General features: G+C 40.6%; 3 protein-coding genes across 3 annotated transcripts; 1 reads left to right on the top strand and 2 right to left on the bottom strand.

Moving 5' to 3' along the window:
* Window positions 1-2175: 2175 nt before the first annotated feature.
* Window positions 2176-3327, top strand: LOC141782320 (trace amine-associated receptor 13c-like). The gene is made up of 2 exons (XM_074658500.1): window positions 2176-2348; window positions 2517-3327. Exons 1-2 carry the CDS (start codon window positions 2176-2178, stop codon window positions 3325-3327), a joined length of 984 nt encoding a protein of 327 aa, XP_074514601.1.
* A 3727-nt stretch (window positions 3328-7054) lies between these two features.
* Window positions 7055-8295, bottom strand: LOC141782222 (trace amine-associated receptor 13c-like). Its single transcript, XM_074658312.1, has 2 exons — window positions 8040-8295; window positions 7055-7871 (listed from the first exon to the last, which is right to left on the bottom strand). The coding sequence occupies exons 1-2, from the start codon at window positions 8210-8212 to the stop codon at window positions 7055-7057; spliced, it is 990 nt and encodes a 329-aa protein (XP_074514413.1). The 5' UTR covers window positions 8213-8295.
* Window positions 8296-11073: 2778 nt separating this feature from the next.
* On the bottom strand, window positions 11074-12957 carry LOC141781955 (trace amine-associated receptor 13c-like). Its single transcript, XM_074657954.1, has 2 exons — window positions 12779-12957; window positions 11074-11890 (listed from the first exon to the last, which is right to left on the bottom strand). The coding sequence occupies exons 1-2, from the start codon at window positions 12955-12957 to the stop codon at window positions 11074-11076; spliced, it is 996 nt and encodes a 331-aa protein (XP_074514055.1).
* Window positions 12958-19088: the final 6131 nt, after the last annotated feature.

Genomic DNA, 19088 nt, shown 5'->3' on the forward strand with positions numbered 1-19088 from the left:
GTTATTTCCCTCGTTAACTTTTATTAAGGATACAGTTAAAGTCAGAGAGAGAAGGAGAGTCTGTCTTTTACACCTTTTACATCATTTATCTTCATTTCCATTCAGACACATGTGAGGCTGATAATTCCTGAGCGTCGGGTTTGATGAGTTACATCATTTACATTTTCTGACTCTTGTGATACTAAAATACTGTAGAGACAGACTGGTGAGTAACATCAATAAAGCTTTCTGTGAAGATGGAGATGTATTTGCAGTTGTTATTGAGTCACTGAAGTAAAATCAAAAGGTGTAATGGCTGGAGAAACATAATTATTCTTGTCTATATTTCCAAACCTTAATGAATCATTTTCAATATCAGACAGTCAATTGTGTTCATTGTCATTATCACATCTGAAACTGTCTATAATCCAACATGCTTCATATTGTGGCAGTGATATTCATATCAGTATTTTAGGCCTTTAGCTTGCTGCAGCGTAATAGTGGATATTTGTGTATTGGGAGTTTAGTGGAAGCGTAGTAATAGGGTACATTAATTGCTTTTTTAATTTGATATACATGTAATGAAAACAATGTTAATAATAATTTGTGAATCATCATGCAATAAAAAATCTATTAAGCTCATTGTTACACTTAAGATACTGCAGCCTGGCTCCTGTGAGACCAACATACCGGAGAGAGATGCTGCATGGTGGCTGAACTTAGACAGACACATGTATGTGGTCACAGTGGTGAGAAATTGAATAACAGATGTAAAAGTCTGGGTACAGTGACCTTTGTATGATCACTTTTACATATAGATCCTATGTGTATTTACATTGTGTATGTGCAGTATACTGTTTTAATTCTAATGCAACAGTGAAGCTAAAACTACGTCTACTACTCTTACTTTTACATTGTGTCTGTCTGCCAAAAAGTTCTGTCATAAACTGATGTTTTATCCAGTTTTAAACCACGTTTTTTTAATAAACATTTTAGTCCTTGGTTTGTTTGTAACATTATCTTATAACTGGTTGAAGGATTTCAAGTTTTTCAAAGAAACGTGCTCAGCAAATGCTCTCGACAGCTCAGCTTAGAGCCGCTCCGCATACAGCGCTCTAACTTTTAACGAGGACGTGTTTTATTCTGTGTTTTTACTGGCTTTAATCCCCAGGTTCATTTGTCTTTGGGTGGAGGCCCCAACTGACCTTCCAAACCACAAGCAGTGGGACTGTACCTCAGTTGTGGTTCTCCACTTAAGTAGTTGGAAGCTAACTGCTAATGTGATGGCTGATTTTTGCCACCTTCTCAAACTTTAAGAGCAACATCACTCATCTGGAAGCTGAACTTATAGTCAGACGGACAAGCTCATCATAGAGGTTTCAACTGTCACCACTGCTCAGTGCTCAGGCTAAACATCTACCTGTCCTGATCTCCTCTGGCTGCAGTATCCAGGCCCGAACCATTCCCCCGACTCCTCAGTTCCAGTACCAGATAACGATACTACTATTCTGTGTCACCGCCAGAGTTCCAGACGCTGCCCCTTAGCCAGCCTGAGCACCATATTGACAATATCACAAAAAGTGCCTATTTCCATCTTAGAAATATCTCAAAAGTTAGACCATATCTGTCAACTCAAGACGCAACAAACCTGACTCACGCCATTATCTTCTCACGACTTGATTACTGTAACACTCCACTCGCTGGCCTGTCAAAAACATTAATTAACAAACTTCAATTTATACAAAATCTAGAGTACTAACAAAGACAACGAGAAGAAAACATCATCAGACTCTAGACTAACTGTTCCGAGGACTAAACAAATAACTTGCTGAAGCGGCCTTTGACGCCTATGCCCCAAAACTGTGGAACACACTAACCCTGCATATCCGAATGTCAGATTCAAGAAACAGCTCAAAACACATAATTTTATTCTCTTCAAATTATCATTGTTTCGAATGGGGAAATAAATAGGGAAAGGGGAGATGAAATGAAGGAAAAAGCCTATTGAAGATAAATGAAAAAAATATTAAAGAAGAAAGAAGTTCAGTCACTCCTACTGAAAGAAAGTTGCCACCAGAGAGAAAGAGGAAGGAAGGATGTGGAGGAAGAAAAGAGATAAATCAGTTGTATGACGGAGAGCTTCAGACAGAAAACTGACAGAGCTCAGCAGCTTCTCGTCTCCTCCTCTTTCTGAGAATGAAAACCCTTGAAGAAGATGAACTCTGCTTTCCACAACTGCTCAACTCCTCCTGCAGGAAGACCATGCGTCCTCACTCTGTATCCATGCTCACTTACATTTTACTGTCCTCCATCTCTCTGCTCACTGTGACTCTCAACCTGCTGGTCATCATCTCCATCTCCCACTTCAAGTAGTCAAATATTTATAAAACTGGTTTACAGAAAGAAATAGTTCATGGACGTGAACAGATCAGACTGTAATAGAATGATGTTTTTGTGTTTCATTCATGGATTTTATCTGCTGATATGACAATTGATACTACAGTAATGATAAGCTTGTTGCTCTCTTTTCTCTCCAGGCAGCTCCAGACCCCCACCAACCTCCTCCTCCTCTCTCTGGCTGTCTCAGATTTCTTCGTGGGCCTCCTCATGTCTTTTCAAATTGTGCTAATAGATGGCTGCTGGTTCCTCGGTGACCTCATGTGTATTCTGTATAATGTTATAGACTATATTATTACCTCTGCCTCAATAGGAAACATGGTGCTCATATCTGTTGACCGCTATGTGGCTATTTGTGATCCCCTACATTATCCCTCTAAAGTCACACAAAAAACAGTTACGATCTGTGTTTGTCTGTGTTGGATATGTTCTGCTTTCTGTAACACTCTGATGCTGAAGGATAACCTGGAACAACCAGGCAGGTATAATTCCTGCTCTGGAGAGTGTGTTGTTGTCATTAACTACATTGCTGGACTTGCAGATCTTTTTTTGTCCTTTATTGGTCCTGTCACTGTCATCATAGTTCTGTATATGAGAGTATTTGTGGTGGCTGTGACTCAGGCTCGTGCCATGCGGTCTCATATTGCAGCTGTGACTCTCCAGTATTCAGTGAGTTTACCTGCTAACAAATCTGAAATGAAAGCAGCCAGAACTCTTGGTGTTGTTATTGTCGTGTTTCTATTATGCCTCTGTCCATATTTTTGTGTTGCACTAACAGACACGTTGCTCAATGCCTCATCTGCTGCCTTTGTAATATGTTTGTTCTATTTCAACTCCTGTCTTAACCCTGTGATCTATGCCTTTTTTTATCCCTGGTTTAGAAAATCGATTAAACTCATTGTTACACTTAAGATACTGCAGCCTGGCTCCTGTGACACCAACATTGTGTAGAGCAGGGATCGGCAAACCCAAGCTTCCCATACGGCCCACAGAATATTATTGAATTTACTGCAGCCTGTTGAGCTCTTAGGATAGTCCTTTTATGTCCGCTTCTTGTACGTGCAGAACAGAAATTCTAAAGCGCAAATTTTACCCGGAAAGCTTTGGCTGTAGCAAACCAGTCGGCTTAGCCTGGTTAGTCGGGTTAGTCAAGCTCAACTGACAACGTTTGTGTCAAACTGTATGCTGACATTCTTTAGATGAAGTCGGGTATCTGTGGATACTCTTCAAACATTTAATTTACGACGGCATCACCCAAGTTTGTCAATTTGGCACTCAATTAGTGTGATGAACATTGATTTATTAGTGCTCATCATTGCGCATTAGTAAACAACCAGTTCTGACCCGGTATTCTAACAGAATGACTGGCAGATGACTCGCTCTCATCTGTGATCTTATGTAGGCTACTGATTTTGCAGGACGTAAACATTGTATTGATACATCACAGCACCCTCGTTCTCACCATGCCGTGCATTGTACATATATAATGGAAGGGAAAACCCTGAAATTACATTATTTTTAAGCTTGTGTCTCGTGAGGCCCCTGGTACTTGGGGCCTGGGACTTCAGCCCCGGTAAGCCTGTGCATTAAGGTGCCATTGCAAATGCCACAAAGAAAACATATCTTTTATCTTACTTTTGATTCTCATAACGACTTTGCATGTGTTATTGATTCATGTATGCTTTAATGTTATTTATGCTTCTTTTTTTTTGTTTTGTTTTAGTCTTTATTTTCCTCTATGAAGCATTTGAGCTGCATTTTATGTATGGAAGGCGTTACAAAAATAAAATTAATTTGTATTATTTTTCATTATCTGTTGGCTGACTCCTGTGAGGCCAAGATAGAGTACAGTGTGGGGAGCCACAGGCATGAAATCTTGAGACACGTTTCAGTCAGTCGAATAAATTTAAGGATCCTTGGATAGATATAGAAAAGCTGTTGATCCCAACAGGTCTTTAATTACATTGCGTGACAGTGTAATTGATCTGAAGGAGTAATGCAAATCTCTCTTGCCTGCTGCCAACATCCTTTCAAGGGGCCTTTTACTGTTTTTACACATCTAAAGTCTATATCTTAAGTCCTCAACGCTGTGTAGAAGGGTGGCATTACCACATTCAAGGAGCTAACCTAAATAAACCTGGATAATTCAGCAGACAGGTTTTTTTTTATTATTAATTATATCAATCAGGTAGTTCTGTTCTTACTTTTCTTCAGTTCAGTGAGACCAAACACAATGTTGACTCACACAATCTCTTAAGTTTACAAAATCCCTCCAGTGTACCTTGATTCTGAGAATAACGCACTAAAGTTGTAGTATGTTTGATCTGGAGCTGTTGGAGGACAACCAAAATGTAAAGAAATTTGCCTTAACCAAGCTGGATTCCAATGGAAATCCCAAACACAGAAATTAACTTTCTAAAAACCCTGACGACCAAATCCGGAGAGATAGTATGCAGCGGACACATCACTATTTCCACATTAAAGTTTAAAGAAACTGCAGCCAAACTTGGAACAATGTAAAGGTTCAAGTGGCTGACTTGCCGGTATGGTATGTAAAGGAACAATAGTTTGCTAAGTTAATCATGTGTTAATTCACAGGTATGACAGATGTCTCAATGCAAGTCTATATTTGGCAGGTAAAAGAACCTGCTCTACAGGCTTAAAAGACAATTTTTTTCTATGTGGGACACCTCTTCATTAGCAGAAAATAAGCTGGAGAAGTTTTAGCTACCAGATAATGGCACATGCAGTCAAATAGTGTCTGAAAGTCACCCTGTGGTGTTTTCTTGTGAACAAACAAACATTATGTTTAACACATTCTCACTTCCAGCCCGTCAAATACCGACGCTTGGTCAGCGCCCCTCGGCATCAGAGACCAATGCATGGGGAACCCCTCTTGGGTTACTGTTTGACGTGTCAGGGACTGCATTTCAAAATACGCTCATTACATGTATAGTGTCCTTTCAAAATAAACTTCCGTTTTCACAGGAAGTTAGGTTTAGGCAACATAACCACTTCGTTAGGTTTAGGAAATTGGTCTCGGTTGACATTAACGTGACTAGCTACTAACGGGACTAACAATACTAACAACGAGTTATGTGACTAACGATTGTCATGACAAAATAAGTCAACAGGGGCCACGAACAGTGGTCTCCTTGTTGAAAGTCCTGTTTGTTTGACCCATCCACCACCCTTTAGCAGACTCTTATGTTCATAATACTACATCACTTGTTCTGACCGTCGAATAATGCTGCAGGTGGGTTTACAGTGAGGTTAGTTGAAAGCCCCATGCGTCACTTACAGTCACTAAAGAGTGCCTCTATGCGTTGGCGTCCGATGCCAAGGGGCACCTACTAAACGGCGGTATTTGACGAGTCGGGAGTGAGAACGGTAGTCTGCCACAAGCTGCTAGCTTGACGCCTGTGAGCAGCCTACTAACAATAGCCATGTTCGTTGTTTACTTTCATTATGATATGTTTACGTTCATAATAATAATTTTGGGGGAGTGGCTTTGGAGGGAGGCCTGAAGAGACCGTCAGTGATGCTGACTTGGCGACTTTCTCGCTAGATTTAGGTACTTTTGGAGCTAGTTAGCAGCTAATGCTGCTAGCTACTTTCACTGGAAAAGAGTTGGTAACACTGGGTTGGGTTTTTTGGTTGGATAGTTTTTCAAATCTAGCGTACTATTGCTGGTTTCTCCAATGTTACCAACCCCAGCTTTAACTAGACTCAAGCAATAACGTCTTCTCTGCTTCACATAAGACAAGGAGGTGAAGTTGAAGTGACCATGCTTCTTGTATTTTATATATATATATATATATATATAACAATGCTTGAAAACGGCTGTAGCTGAAAAAACACGGTGTCTATTGAGTTGAGCAAGGTGTGTAAGGTAATAGTTGTAAACATTATCAAATACTGTAACTATTAATTGATACATGAATGCATATTTTGGGTCGTGAGGGTTGATTACGTCTGTACAGTATAAACAGTATGACAGTAAGTTATGTTTGAGGGGTGGTAATGTAATTACATATGTATTTATTGTAACCCTATCCTAAGCCCTATGGTAACTTGAATGGGGATAAATAATATCGTACCAAACTGATCAAATTCTGATAGTGAAACAAGTTATTTTGTTGAGGTTGTGATGCTCAAAACAATTTATCCACCCTTTTACAGCCGCAACAGTAGCGACAGAGTAGGCGACCATGGAGCCTATGACGTAAGATTAACTAACTACTATACAGCAGCCCACCAGGATTTGTCCCCATATGCCAGATGACTAGTACACCAGTGTTCTGTGTCACAGACATAAGTCATGTATTAAAACGGGTACAATTTCACTACACTGATACTACCCTGTTTCTCTAATGTGGATATAAACACCTTCAAATTAAAGCTAGAAGTTGGGAATGAGGCCTCATTCTTTTCTGTGAATGAACAAAAACCCAAGTGGCTCCATTAATGCAGTAAAAATGAGACTGAAGAATGAGTCATTCTTAGAGAATAATGTATTGTAAAGACACATATGTATGACCTACAAATATAAGTGGTCATACAAAAGCACTTTCCTCAGAATTTATCATCTGTTGTTCAGTTACTAAGCTACACAGCCAAGAACATTTTTCTGTTTTCTGCAAAGGGTCTAATTTCAGGCACCGTGCAGTGTCTCTCTTTACAGCATGTTTGCATCACAGGACTCAGGCTGCAGTATCTGAAGTGTAACAATGAGTTTGATAGATTTTCTAAACCAGGGGTAAAAAAAGGCATAAATCACAGGGTTAAGACAGGAGTTAAAATAGAACAAACATATTACAAAGGCATCAGATGAAGTATTGATGAAGGTGTTCTGGCCTGTAAGAGAAACACAATAATATGGGCAGAGACATATTAAAAACACAACTACAACAACACCAAGATTCCTGGCCGCTTTCATTTCAGATTTTTTAGCAGTTACTTTCCCTGATTGTTGGAGAGTGACAGCTGCAATATGAGACCGCATGGCACGAGCCTGAGTCACAGCCACCACAAATACTCTCATATACAGAACAACAATAACAGTAATGGGAACAATGAAGGAAACAATAAGATCTACAAGTCCAGAAATTAAGTCAATGACAAAGATACACTGTCCAAAGCAGGAGTTATGACTGCCTGGTTGTTTCAAGTGATCCCTTACAGTCAGACTTTGAAAGATTACAGAACATATCCAACACAGACAAACACAGACTTGAACTCTTTTTAGTGTGATTTTGGTGGAATAATGGAGAGGATAACAAATAGCCACATATCGGTCAACTGATATGAGTACCATGGTTCCTACAGCGGCGGAGGTAACGATATATGCTAGATACTGATACACAGCACACATGAGGTCACCAAAGTACCAACAGCCATCTATTAGCGCAATTTGAAAGAACATGAGGAGGCCCACGAAGAAATCTGAGACAGCCAGAGAGAGGAGGAGGAGGTTGGTGGGTGTCTGGAGCTGCCTGGAGAGGAAGATCAGCAATATATTGCTAATTAGTTATAGTATCAATTATCATTCAGATACAGCAAAAACTGAAATACAAAAAACATCATTGCCTCACAATTTGCGATCAAGTGATACTTGCTATTACTATCTACCAGTTTCATAAATGAATGTAATTTTTTACTACTTGAAGTGAGAGAGAGAGATGATGACCAGCAGGTTAAGAGCCACAGTGAGCAGAGAGATGGAGGACAGCAGAATGTAATTCAGCATTGTCTCAAAGTGAGGACGCATTGGCTTTCTGCAGGAGGTGTTGAGGAGTTGTGGAAAGCAGAGTTCAGTTCCCTCCCAGGTCTCCATCAGAGAACGAGAGGAGAAGCTGCCGAACAGCTTTCTGGCCAAAGCTGTCTGTCATACAACCGATTTATCTCTATCCTCCCTGACCACCCCCCCTTCCTGCTTAACTCTGCTGTTGTTTTTCCCTCCATAGAGATTTAAGAACTATACCTTCCGTGCTCATCTTCCTCAATGCTGGGAATGACTGTGATCTGTGTTTATGTCAGCCTACGGCCGTCAGCCAGATGTCCAGAATCAAATTTTTCTGTGCTGTCATATATGTTGCTCTCCGTGGGAGTTTTGCCCTTATCTTTAGGTTTGGCACCCAGATTGTCCCAGTAGGGAGAAATCCCATTCACAGCTCATGTGTCATTGAGAGTTCGCCAATCCATTGAAATGAGTTGAGTTTTTCTGAGCTAACTCATCAGCGGGAGACATTGGGAGAGTGTTGTGGAGTTAACAAGTGTTCTCCAGAGCAAATATCCCTATTTCGAGTACGGCAATCTTATGGTGGTCTTCGGCAGAGACGGCCAACTGATTAACTGGCTGAGTGTCGGTGAAGATGGCCGTCTGACGATTTTGCAGGGAAACCCCATCTCATGCCAAAGTATGTAATAGACCCGCCTGTCCACCAGAGGATAGCATATATGTCACGTTTTGCCTTGCAGAGACGTGAATATTACAAGCCTGTATTACAGACAATTATAATAATTATCTTTAATATTCTCTAATAACTAGACCAGCTCCTATCTGCATCCCCAACATTGGGAAGCATGCGGAAAGCTAGTAGGCCCGAGGCTGGAGGACTGGGAATCATGTCGAACGCCAGGAGGCTCGAGGCTTGCAGACCGGGATTTAGGGTGGAGGCTGGCAGGCCTGAGGTTAGCTGACTGGGATGCAAGTTGGAGACTAGACATCCAAGGCTTGGAACTTGCCAGAGTGTTAGTGACTGAGCTGCGCCCTTCTGCTCTATACTGGAGGCGTTTTGGCAGTAGATCAGAAAGCACTGAATGGCATGGGTCACTTCATTTACTTTTTCGAAGAATGCTAAATCTGCTGGGTCCATTTTGGGCCAGATCGCACTGTCAGGTGGGTGAGTGCAAGGCAACAAGAGAAAGGACGTAAATGGAGACAATCTCAGGCAAGAGCACCGTAATGATTTATTGAAAAGGTGAAAATACATAAGCTTACTGGCATGGTTGGCAAGTCCAAACAGAAGAAACTGAGAATCCATGAGTGAACAGGAATGGGGCAGGGAATAAGGTTCAGGCAGGTACAGATTCCAGTTCTAGTTCATGTTCTAGGTTTCAAATTTCAGAGGCCGGAAAGCAAAGGCTTGAAGCAACATTGATGATCTGGCAAGGAGCAGATTGAGATGGGCTGGTATAAATACTATGGGGGTTGTTAGAGAGTGTTTCGTGTCTGCCATAACCCTAATGAGCTCAGAGAGAAACCACAGCCTACTATAATTTGGTCACCCAAACAGGGGTAGTTGGGAAATGAGAAACAAGTTCACAGGTGCATATAGGAGTCAGGTGACTGGGACTGGTGGAAAAGTCTGACGGCATCTGGTGGATGTCTGGAGATTGGCAAGTCTAGAGAGTCCCTAAAAAATACAGTGGCCTGGGAGAAGTAGGAAGTGACTGGAGACAGGGACAGAGAGACAGACTGCAAATACAAACAACTAATGCAGACATTGTGACACCTACAACAGATTTGCATATTCTGCAAAGCGCCTGAGTACCTTGAAATGTACCAGACTTTGAATGAGGGTGGCTGTCCTTGAAAGGAGTAGAGCTCTCACCATGCTCTAGTAGCTAGTGGCTGGAGATTGCATTGACAAAACTCTGGATCAGTACAACGTACTAAACGAGCATTTTGGTCTGGCATCAGTATCAGAGCTTTGCTACAGTGCCAGTCTTTTGAATGAGATGTATCGTGACAAAGCAGGTTCCTTATACAGGAAAAGTAAGGGGATCATCAAAGTCAGCAGGATTCATCCTCTGGGCACCGTGGATACCTGTGCCAAACTCCATGACAATCCATCTCATTTCACAAAAGCCATTTATGTCAAACTAATGGTGGCCCTAGAGGTAAAGTCAGGGGATCAGAAAAGACAGTAGGCTTCATCCTCTGGGGACCATAAATGTATGTACAAAATTTCATGGCAATCACTCAGTAGTTGATGAGATATTGCTGTCTGGAACAAAGTGGTGGGCCGACTGGTAGACTGACATCCCTAGAGCCACTATGGCTAAAAAGACAACTGACAGTAAAGCAAAAGTTACAAACTATAAATCATGGTGCTCCCATTATCTTATGTACACTTTTATAACTGTATGGGATATGAATTTTAGTGTAGTTCCATTTGAAGAAGTAACAATATACAGTATCTACCCATCTGAGGTCTAAGCTATTTTTTCCTATTTTTTCTTCAATGATGTAATGCACAATCATGTCATTCACATTTTTTCAGAACAAACTGGGCTATCAGAATTTATTACACGGCTGCTATACAGCTGCCCAGCAGGATTTGTCCCCATATGCCAGATAGCTAGTACACCAGTGGTGTGTGTCACAGACATAAGTCATGTATTAAAACAGGGTACCGGCTAATGTGGATATTAACACCTTCAAATTAAAGCTAGAAGTCGGGATTGAGGCCTCATGGTTTTTCTTTCTGTGAATGAACAAACAATGAAAAATTGTATTGTGAAATTCTGTGAAAAGACATATGTATGATCTGCAAATACAAGTGTTCATACAAAAGCACTTTACTCAGTTTATCATCTGTTATTCAGTTAATAAGCTACAAGACCAAGAACATTTTTCTGTTATTGATTTCTGCAAAGGGTCTAATTTCAGGCACTGTGCAGTGTCTCTCTTTACAGCATGTTGGAATCACAGGAGCCAGGCTGCAGTATCTTAAGTGTAACAATGAGCTTAACTGATTTTCTAAACCAGGGGTAAAAAAAGGCATAGATCACAGGGTTAAGACAGGAGTTAAAATAGAACAAACATATTACAAAGGCAGCAGAATAAATATTGATGAAGGTGTCCTGGCCTGTAAGAGCAACACAATAATATGGGCAGAGACATATTAGAAACACAACTACAACAACACCAAGATTCCTGGCCGCTTTCATTTCAGATTTTTTAGCCGTTACTTTCCCTGATTGTTGGAGAGAGACAGCTGCAATATGAGACCGCATGGCACGAGCCTGAGACACAGCCACCACAAATACTCTCATATACAGAACTATGATGAGAGTAATGGGAACAATGAAGGAAATAACAACATCTACAAGTCCAGTAATGTAGTCAGTAACAAAGATACACTGTCCAAAGCAGGAGTTAGACCTGCCTGGTTGTTTCAAGTGATCCCTTAAAATCAGACTTTGAAAGATTACAGAACATATCCAACACAGACAAACACAGACTTGAACTCTTTTTAGTGTGATTTTGGTGGAATAATGGAGAGGATAACAAATAGCTACATATCGGTCAACTGATATGAGTACCATGGTTCCTACAGAGGCAGAGGTTACAATATATCCTAGATACGGATACACAGCACACATGAGGTCACCAAAGTACCAACAGCCGTCTATGAGCACAATTTGAAAGTACATGAGGAAGCCCACGAAGAAATCTGAGACAGCCAGAGAGAGGAGGAGGAGGTTGGTGGGGGTCTGGAGCTGCCTGGAGCAGAAGATCAGCAATATATTGATAATTAGTTATAGTATCAATTATCATTCAGATAAAATAAGATAGAACAAAAACTGAAATACAAAAAACATCATTGCCTCACAATTTGCGATCAAGTGATACTTGCTACTACTATCTACCAGTTTCATAAATGAATGAAATATTTTACTACTTGAAGTGAGAGAGAGAGATGATGACCATCAGGTTAAGAGCCACAGTGAGCAGAGAGATGGAGGACAGCAGAATGTAATTCAGCATTGTCTCAAAGTGAGGACGCATTGGGGGCGGCTGTGGCTCAGAGGGTAGAGCAGGTTGTCCACCAATCGGAAGGTCGGTGGTTCGATCCCCGGCTGCTTCGGGTCACATGTCGATGTGTCCTTGAGCAAGACACTTAACCCCAAATTGCTCCCGGAGGCATAGCCATTGGTGTGTGAATGAGTATTTAGATTAAATCCTGATGGGCAAAGTTGGCACCTTAGTAGCCTCTGCCATCAGTGTATGAATGTGTGTGTGAATGGGTGAATACTGACATGTAGTGTAAAGCGCTTTGAGTGGTCGGAAGACTAGAAAAGCGCTATATAAGTCCAAGTCCAAGTCCAAGTCCATTGGCTTTCTGCAGGAGGTGTTGAGGAGTTGCGGAAAGCAGAGTTCAGTTCCCTCCCAGGTCTCCATCAGAGAGCGAGAGGAGAAACTGCCGAACTCTGGCAGCTTTCTGACCAAAGCTTTCTGTCATACAAGCGATTTATCTCTATCCTCCCTGACCACCCCCCCTTCCTGCTCAACTCTGCTGTTGTTTTTCTCTCCATAGAGATTTAAGTACTATACCTTCTGTGCTCATTTTCCTCAACGTTGGGAATGACTGTGATCTGTGTTTATGTCCACCTTTGGCCGTCCGCCAGATGTCCAGAATCGAATTTTGCTGTGCTGTCATATATGTTGCTCTCCGTGGGAGTGCCCTTATCTTTAGGTTTGGCACCAAGATTGTCCCAGTGGGGAGGAATCCCATTCACAGCACATGTCGAAGGCCGGCAACAGAAGTAACTGAAGATCTGGCTGGGCATCAGCAGAGACGGCCGACTGATGATCTGGCTGAGCGTCGATCAAGATGGGTGGCTGATGATCTGGCTGGGCAACCCCATCTCATGCCAAAGCGTGTAATAGACCCACCTGTCCACCAGAGGATAGCATCCGTGTCAAGAACGCCAAGTTATGTCCCACTTAGCGTAAGACCAGTCGTAAGACCTGTTGGTGCAACCGACCCCTGAAGACTCTCGAAATGGAAAGGCGAGAGGCAGTGGAAGATGGCTGCTGGTCATCAGGGTGGTTCCTCAACTGGTCTATTGAAGGCTCCCAGAGTTCAGGAGATACAGGATGAGGTATCCATGCTGTGAACTAGCCAGCTCAGGGCAGGCAGTTGGCGGGCTAGCTTGCTCAGGGGAGACAGGCGGGAGGCTAACCGACTCAAGGAAAACAGGTGGGACGCAAGCAGGCCCAAGACTGCAGAAGGCTAGTAGGCCAAAGGCGAGAGGACTGGGAAGCCTGCAGAACGTTAGGAGGTCCGAGGCTTGCAGACCAGGATTTAGGATGGAGGCCAGCAGGACTGAGGTTAGCTGACTGGGATGCAAGCTGGAGACTAGACATCCAAGATTTGAAACTCGCCAGAGTGTTAGTGACTGAGCTGCGCCCTTCAGCTCCATACTGGAGGCGTTTTGGCAGTAGATCAGAAAGCATCTGATCATCAAAGAATGCTACATCTGCTGGGTCCATTTTGGGCCAGATCACACTATCAGATGGGTGAGTGCAAGGCAACAAGGGAAAGGCGTCACCAAGGTCTTTTCTGACCAAATTTCAGATTTCAGATCTGCTCAATCTTCGAGGAGGAAGTCGTAAAAAGACATAACCTGTAACTTCTTGTTGCCAGTAAGTGGCGCTATGACTATGAGTCAAAATTGGCATGTAGATGTCTTCAGGCCGGGACTGTTATCATGCATTAGAACTTTGGAGCAGATTGGAAAATGTACGCCCAAGTTACAACAACTTACTGGTTTATGGCCGAAGACGTTTTTTTCCGTCACCCCACACCCGAGGCGCATGAGGATGCCAGAGCTTAACCCCTTATCACTCTGCCATTTTTTTTAGAGGAGTTGATGACAGGGGATGTTCAGGGGTAGACAAAAAGTCAACAGCATAGGTCACATAGAAGTGGTGTACATCAGCTAAAAGCTGGGAACCTGAAGGTTAATTTGAGATGCAGCTAAGCACTGTATGTCAAGTTGTTCTAGGCATAAATCAGAAATAAAAACTAATGAATAAATTAATCAAAATTAATTGTGAAATTTATAAGGTCTTAGAACATTATGATGATGCCATTCATGCTCACTTATGTCTCATAAGTTGTTGCAGCAATTTTTGGGTTGATACCATTTGTTACACAGGGTTGGTGCTAAATTTTTAAAAAAATTTAACCACTCGAGAATTGGTAAAAAATGATCAATAAGCCCTCCAAAATACCACATTACACCAAGACCTTGAGGAACACCATAGAAAAGTCCATGTTGTGATTTGGTGATTTTTTGTATTTTTAGCTATTGGATGGTGAGCACTTCTGAAACTGCTCAGAAACTCCCTTATTTCATTTTATTAAAGTTTCATGAGGCTGTGATTATCCTACAGGTCCCAGGTATGCAGTGAGCTGAAGTTTTAAAAATACATGGTCTCACTACAATGAAATGGCTATATCTGGATTAACATCATCACACATGAATACCATTGGACTCCTTGGATCCACAACAGTCTGAGCTTTACAGTGATACCCAATGCATGTAATTCCAAGACTGTTTAGGGACCCCAGTATGCAGAAATATTCAAACAAATTATTTTAGAATAGAAACAAAATAACACATTTGTAATACATGCAACAGTTTTTTTGCCCCAAACTGCATGTGATTATCATAAAGTGGGCATGTCTTTAAAGGGGAGACTTGTGGGTACCCATAGAACCCATTTTCATTCACATATCTTGAGGTCAGAGGTCAAGGAACCCCTTTGAAAATCGCCATGCCAATTTTCACTCGCCAAAATTTAGCGTAACTTTATAGCATTATTTAGCATCTTTCCCAACAAGCTAGGTTAGGTGTTACCATGGTCGGTTACAATGGAATCATTTGATTTTGTAGTTTCATATGATACCTGTATCTTCACTCTATCTTGAAAGCTGAACCCGCTACAACCTCTGAAAGACAGAATAGCGGCCAGGGCGTTAAGGGGTGTTAAGGGGTTAATTGCAAATGATCCCAATTTATAAACTTGGTATCTGTGTGTAACTTTGGAGTCCCCTCATGTCCTGAAATATATATTCTATCACATGTGCAGAACTTTCTATCTTGAGATGGATCCAAGATAACAATTTATCTTATACTGTATATTTCTTATCTTGAGTCACAAGATAAAAAAAAAATATATGGATTTTTTCAAGACTTTGGCTCAGAAACTCTTTGACTGGGGTTCAACATTTACAGACAAAATGAGGTGACTTTAGCATACTGTGGGTGTGTATTGCTAACAAAGTCTGCAATACAATATGCTTTTCTCTCCATCTCTCTCTTTCACACACACACACAGACACACACATTCACTTTCTACCTAACTGACCCAACCCCCTGGAGACTAAATTTGTGTCAAGCACTTAACACAACAAACATCCACATACAGCTCTCTTATGAGTCGCCCTCGTTAAGGATTCACACCTTCTTGTATTCAGATTCAGATGATGTTAAACTCTAATCTCAGGGGGATCATACCAATCAGAGGTGTTAAGAAAATCATCCATGTTCTAAAGTAAACATATGACGAAAAAACCCACACATCAACACATGATGTAACCTCATCTGAGAAGACCAACAATTGAACAGAGGGCTCAGAAAGTTAAAAGTTTTTTATGTAGTTACAATTCATGTAAATCTAAACTTCATGGCATTGTTAGTAGACCTTGTACGTGTAACTTCATGCTCTGATTGATGGCTTAATGCATATTATATAGTAATTCTTTTCTAATATTGTAAACTCCTTCAACAAGCCACACAAAAGTTTCCATACCTTTATCATGATGTCTTCTGAGTTAGAAGAGGCCTTGATGATGGATGCCCTGCAAGACCAATGTCATTCTTTCAAAATTTTAAATAATGCTGTCTCCTTTGCATTTGATATCATATCTGAGCATGAAACACAACCAAAATTGTCTTCATTTTGGGCTCAGGAGTAAATAATAACAAGAATACTAAAAAATATGTATAAAGAACACTGACTGAATGAACATTTAATGAATGTGCATAGTAATTAGAGACAAATCAATTCAGCAGCGAAAGTGAACTGTGGACTGCAGTTCACTTTTGGTTTTTGGCCATGTTGTTTTTTTGCAACCAGAGGTGACATGAGATGAAGGAGCTAAGTACAACCAAACACTCAATAAGACATTTTCAGGTGACCAAAAAGGTTATAACATTCATGAACACCTGAAGGCTTGGCGATGATTCAAACTGATGACAGATTAAATATGCAATGTTGATCATTAGATGTGAATGTTCTGCTTTGTGGAAATATTATTATTGGCCTACTTTTGCCCTCTAAGAAAGAGAGACACTTACTGGATTACAGAGATAGGAGTCGAAAACTGAGACGCTCCTCGACCTCGACTACAATGTTAAATTTAAACTTTTTTTATTTTATCTTCTATTTGACTCTAAATGGGACCATAATTTACTGAATGAACATCATGCTGTAGTGAAGAAGACTTGAAACTAGCGATTGAGACCATAAACTCATGTTTACAATGTTTACTGAGGTAATAAATCAAGTGAGAAGTACGTTAATTTTCTCATAGACTTTTATACAATCCGACTTCTTTCTGCAACCAGAGGAGTCGCCCTCTGCTGGCTGTTGGAAAGAATGCAAGTTTAAGGCACTTCAGCATTGGCTTCTCTTTTCATACCTGGAGGTAGCCCACTGGTTGTCACCTCTTAGATCGTCAAAATGAGAAAAAATAACCGCTTCAATCCCTGAGGAGCTACGTTAGCATTAGTGACGGTTGCCATATCTAGCCATATCTTAAGATAACCATAGTTACATGAATCTTGAAACACCACCGCACAAAATGACCTATAAATCTATAGATAATGCTAAATGTTGCAAAATGAGTTCTCTGTCTGTCTGAGTCTCACTCCACTCGACCATGAAGTATGCAGGTTGTGCAACGAACTGACAAACACTTGTTGTGATGTGAATGCATCAATAGCACCTTTAACTACATGGTGCAAATTTATAAATGCAGTTTGGAGTACATGATGATAAATCATTTTAAAAATATGTGATGAACAAGTAGAATAAGGAACTGTAGCCATGTGTGTTCACCTGTTGTTATATTGTTTTATGCCGGCTGCATGTTTAAGTATGACAGCTGGTATGTTTCCTTTCAAACGAATGACATGAGATGCTTTTGTTTTGCTTAAGGCAGCTCCACACCCTCACTAGCATGTTTTTCCAATTCACCAGTTCACAGACCGTCAGACACTGATTATAGGATGCTTTTGTTGTTCTTTGACATCCCCCTTGTCACTGTGAGAAGAGTTATCTGTGTTTGTCTATATTTAGACTAATTCCTGCTGCAGACTGTCAGTACAGCTCAGTAGCTGTTGACCTTATGTTATCCATAAAAATATCATTACTGTCCTTATTTTCTATAATAAGTATTTGTGTGTGAGTAGCCTATTTGTGGTACTATTTTCAGTGTTATCCTTTTTTCTCTTTCTTAATTAGTTTTGGCCCTCTTTAGTATCCTTCTCTCGCAGGTCAGAAAACCTTTTGTCTTTTTTTTCAGAATACATGACCTAAATGCTCAATCCTAAATCTGATGATATATCGTTTCTTCTAGTGTGAGGTGAGGTGACTAAAATCAGGGTTTATCCACAACATGGTATTTGTTCAAAGTTGAGTAAATGCACTGAAAAATAAAAAATCCGTAATAACAAATGTCTTGTGTTGTGATGGAAATCTGCAGAACTAATGTCTGTGAGACTGCCAGTGTCTCCCTCTGTCGCCCATTGCCAGTGTTACAAATACAATGCAACCTGCTGCTGTCCTTTAACCATATAAGTATACAGTATATACAGTAGATGATGCTCTTACCTATACCTGCATTTTAAAAGACACAGGGACAGGAAATGTGGCTGCATGCATGTATTTTCTGTTCTAGTCCTCAAAGTTGACAAGATGGCGGGTCCGATAAACATTATGAATATCCTCAGGGAACATAAAACTGCTTTTACTGTTTTTTATTGCAACAATTTACATTTGTTTACATTTATTTACTTGTATTTATATTTACACAATTTATATTTATCTATTATTGCTAGGGGTGTAACGATTTTTGTAACGATACGATACGTATCACTTTCCATGGTTCAGATACAATTCAAGGACGATATTTGGCTAATCTAGTGCGATAGGATACGATACGATACAATACAATACAATACAATACAATATAAGACAATACAATACAATACAATACAATACAATACAATACAATACGATTTAATGACTTGAAATCGATACAGTAACTTTTTTTTGCCAAAAAATTCAATCAGTGTGACTGTGAAATAAATAGCTGGATACTGGACAGTGCAGAGGAGTCCCGGCAAAGGGGCGCCGTTCATTTGCATGCACGCTCACGCTGCAAGCTGGCGCATGTCGATGACATTATACACAGGGAGCGTGAAACGGTTAACATTTCTTTACTAATAAAAGTGCTAAGAAATATCCATATAACGTTTGTCGTGCTTAAATAAAGGGGGAAATTCTTAGTATCGATACAATAGATTATTTTCCACCCAAATCAATTTTACATTGATATACGTCCCCCGTGAAGGACAACTTGCCGAGTACCTCGATGTAGATGGATCTTAGGAATATAAAGATGAATCATTACGCCCCTAATTATTGCACTACGTTTGCTGTTGCACTGTATGTTTGTACCATGTCTTGTATCTTGTATGCACCATATGTTCATTCATTCATTCATTCTTTTTGTTTTGCACCTGGAACAGGGAAACATAATTTAGTTCCTCTATGTACTACTGCACTGTATATAGATGAATGACAATACATTTGATCTTATCTTATCTTAATCTGTATCATT

The sequence above is a fragment of the Sebastes fasciatus genome, chromosome 14 (genome assembly GCF_043250625.1).
Source record: "Sebastes fasciatus isolate fSebFas1 chromosome 14, fSebFas1.pri, whole genome shotgun sequence".
NCBI lineage: Eukaryota > Metazoa > Chordata > Actinopteri > Perciformes > Sebastidae > Sebastes > Sebastes fasciatus.

Bases quoted from the DNA above. Each gene is read 5' to 3' on its own strand.
- LOC141782320 (XM_074658500.1), top strand. From the start codon at position 2,176: ATGAAAACCCTTGAAGAAGATGAACTCTGCTTTCCACAACTGCTCAAC. The intron at 2,349-2,516 runs GTAGTCAAATAT...TTTTCTCTCCAG, and splicing joins ATCTCCATCTCCCACTTCAA to GCAGCTCCAGACCCCCACCA.
- LOC141782222 (XM_074658312.1), bottom strand. From the start codon at position 8,212: ATGGAGACCTGGGAGGGAACTGAACTCTGCTTTCCACAACTCCTCAAC. The intron at 7,872-8,039 runs GTAGTAAAAAAT...CTTCCTCTCCAG, and splicing joins ATCTCTCTCTCTCACTTCAA to GCAGCTCCAGACACCCACCA.
- LOC141781955 (XM_074657954.1), bottom strand. From the start codon at position 12,957: ATGCCCAGCCAGATCTTCAGTTACTTCTGTTGCCGGCCTTCGACATGT. The intron at 11,891-12,778 runs GTGGACATAAAC...CTTCTGCTCCAG, and splicing joins CATCTGGCGGACGGCCAAAG to GCAGCTCCAGACCCCCACCA.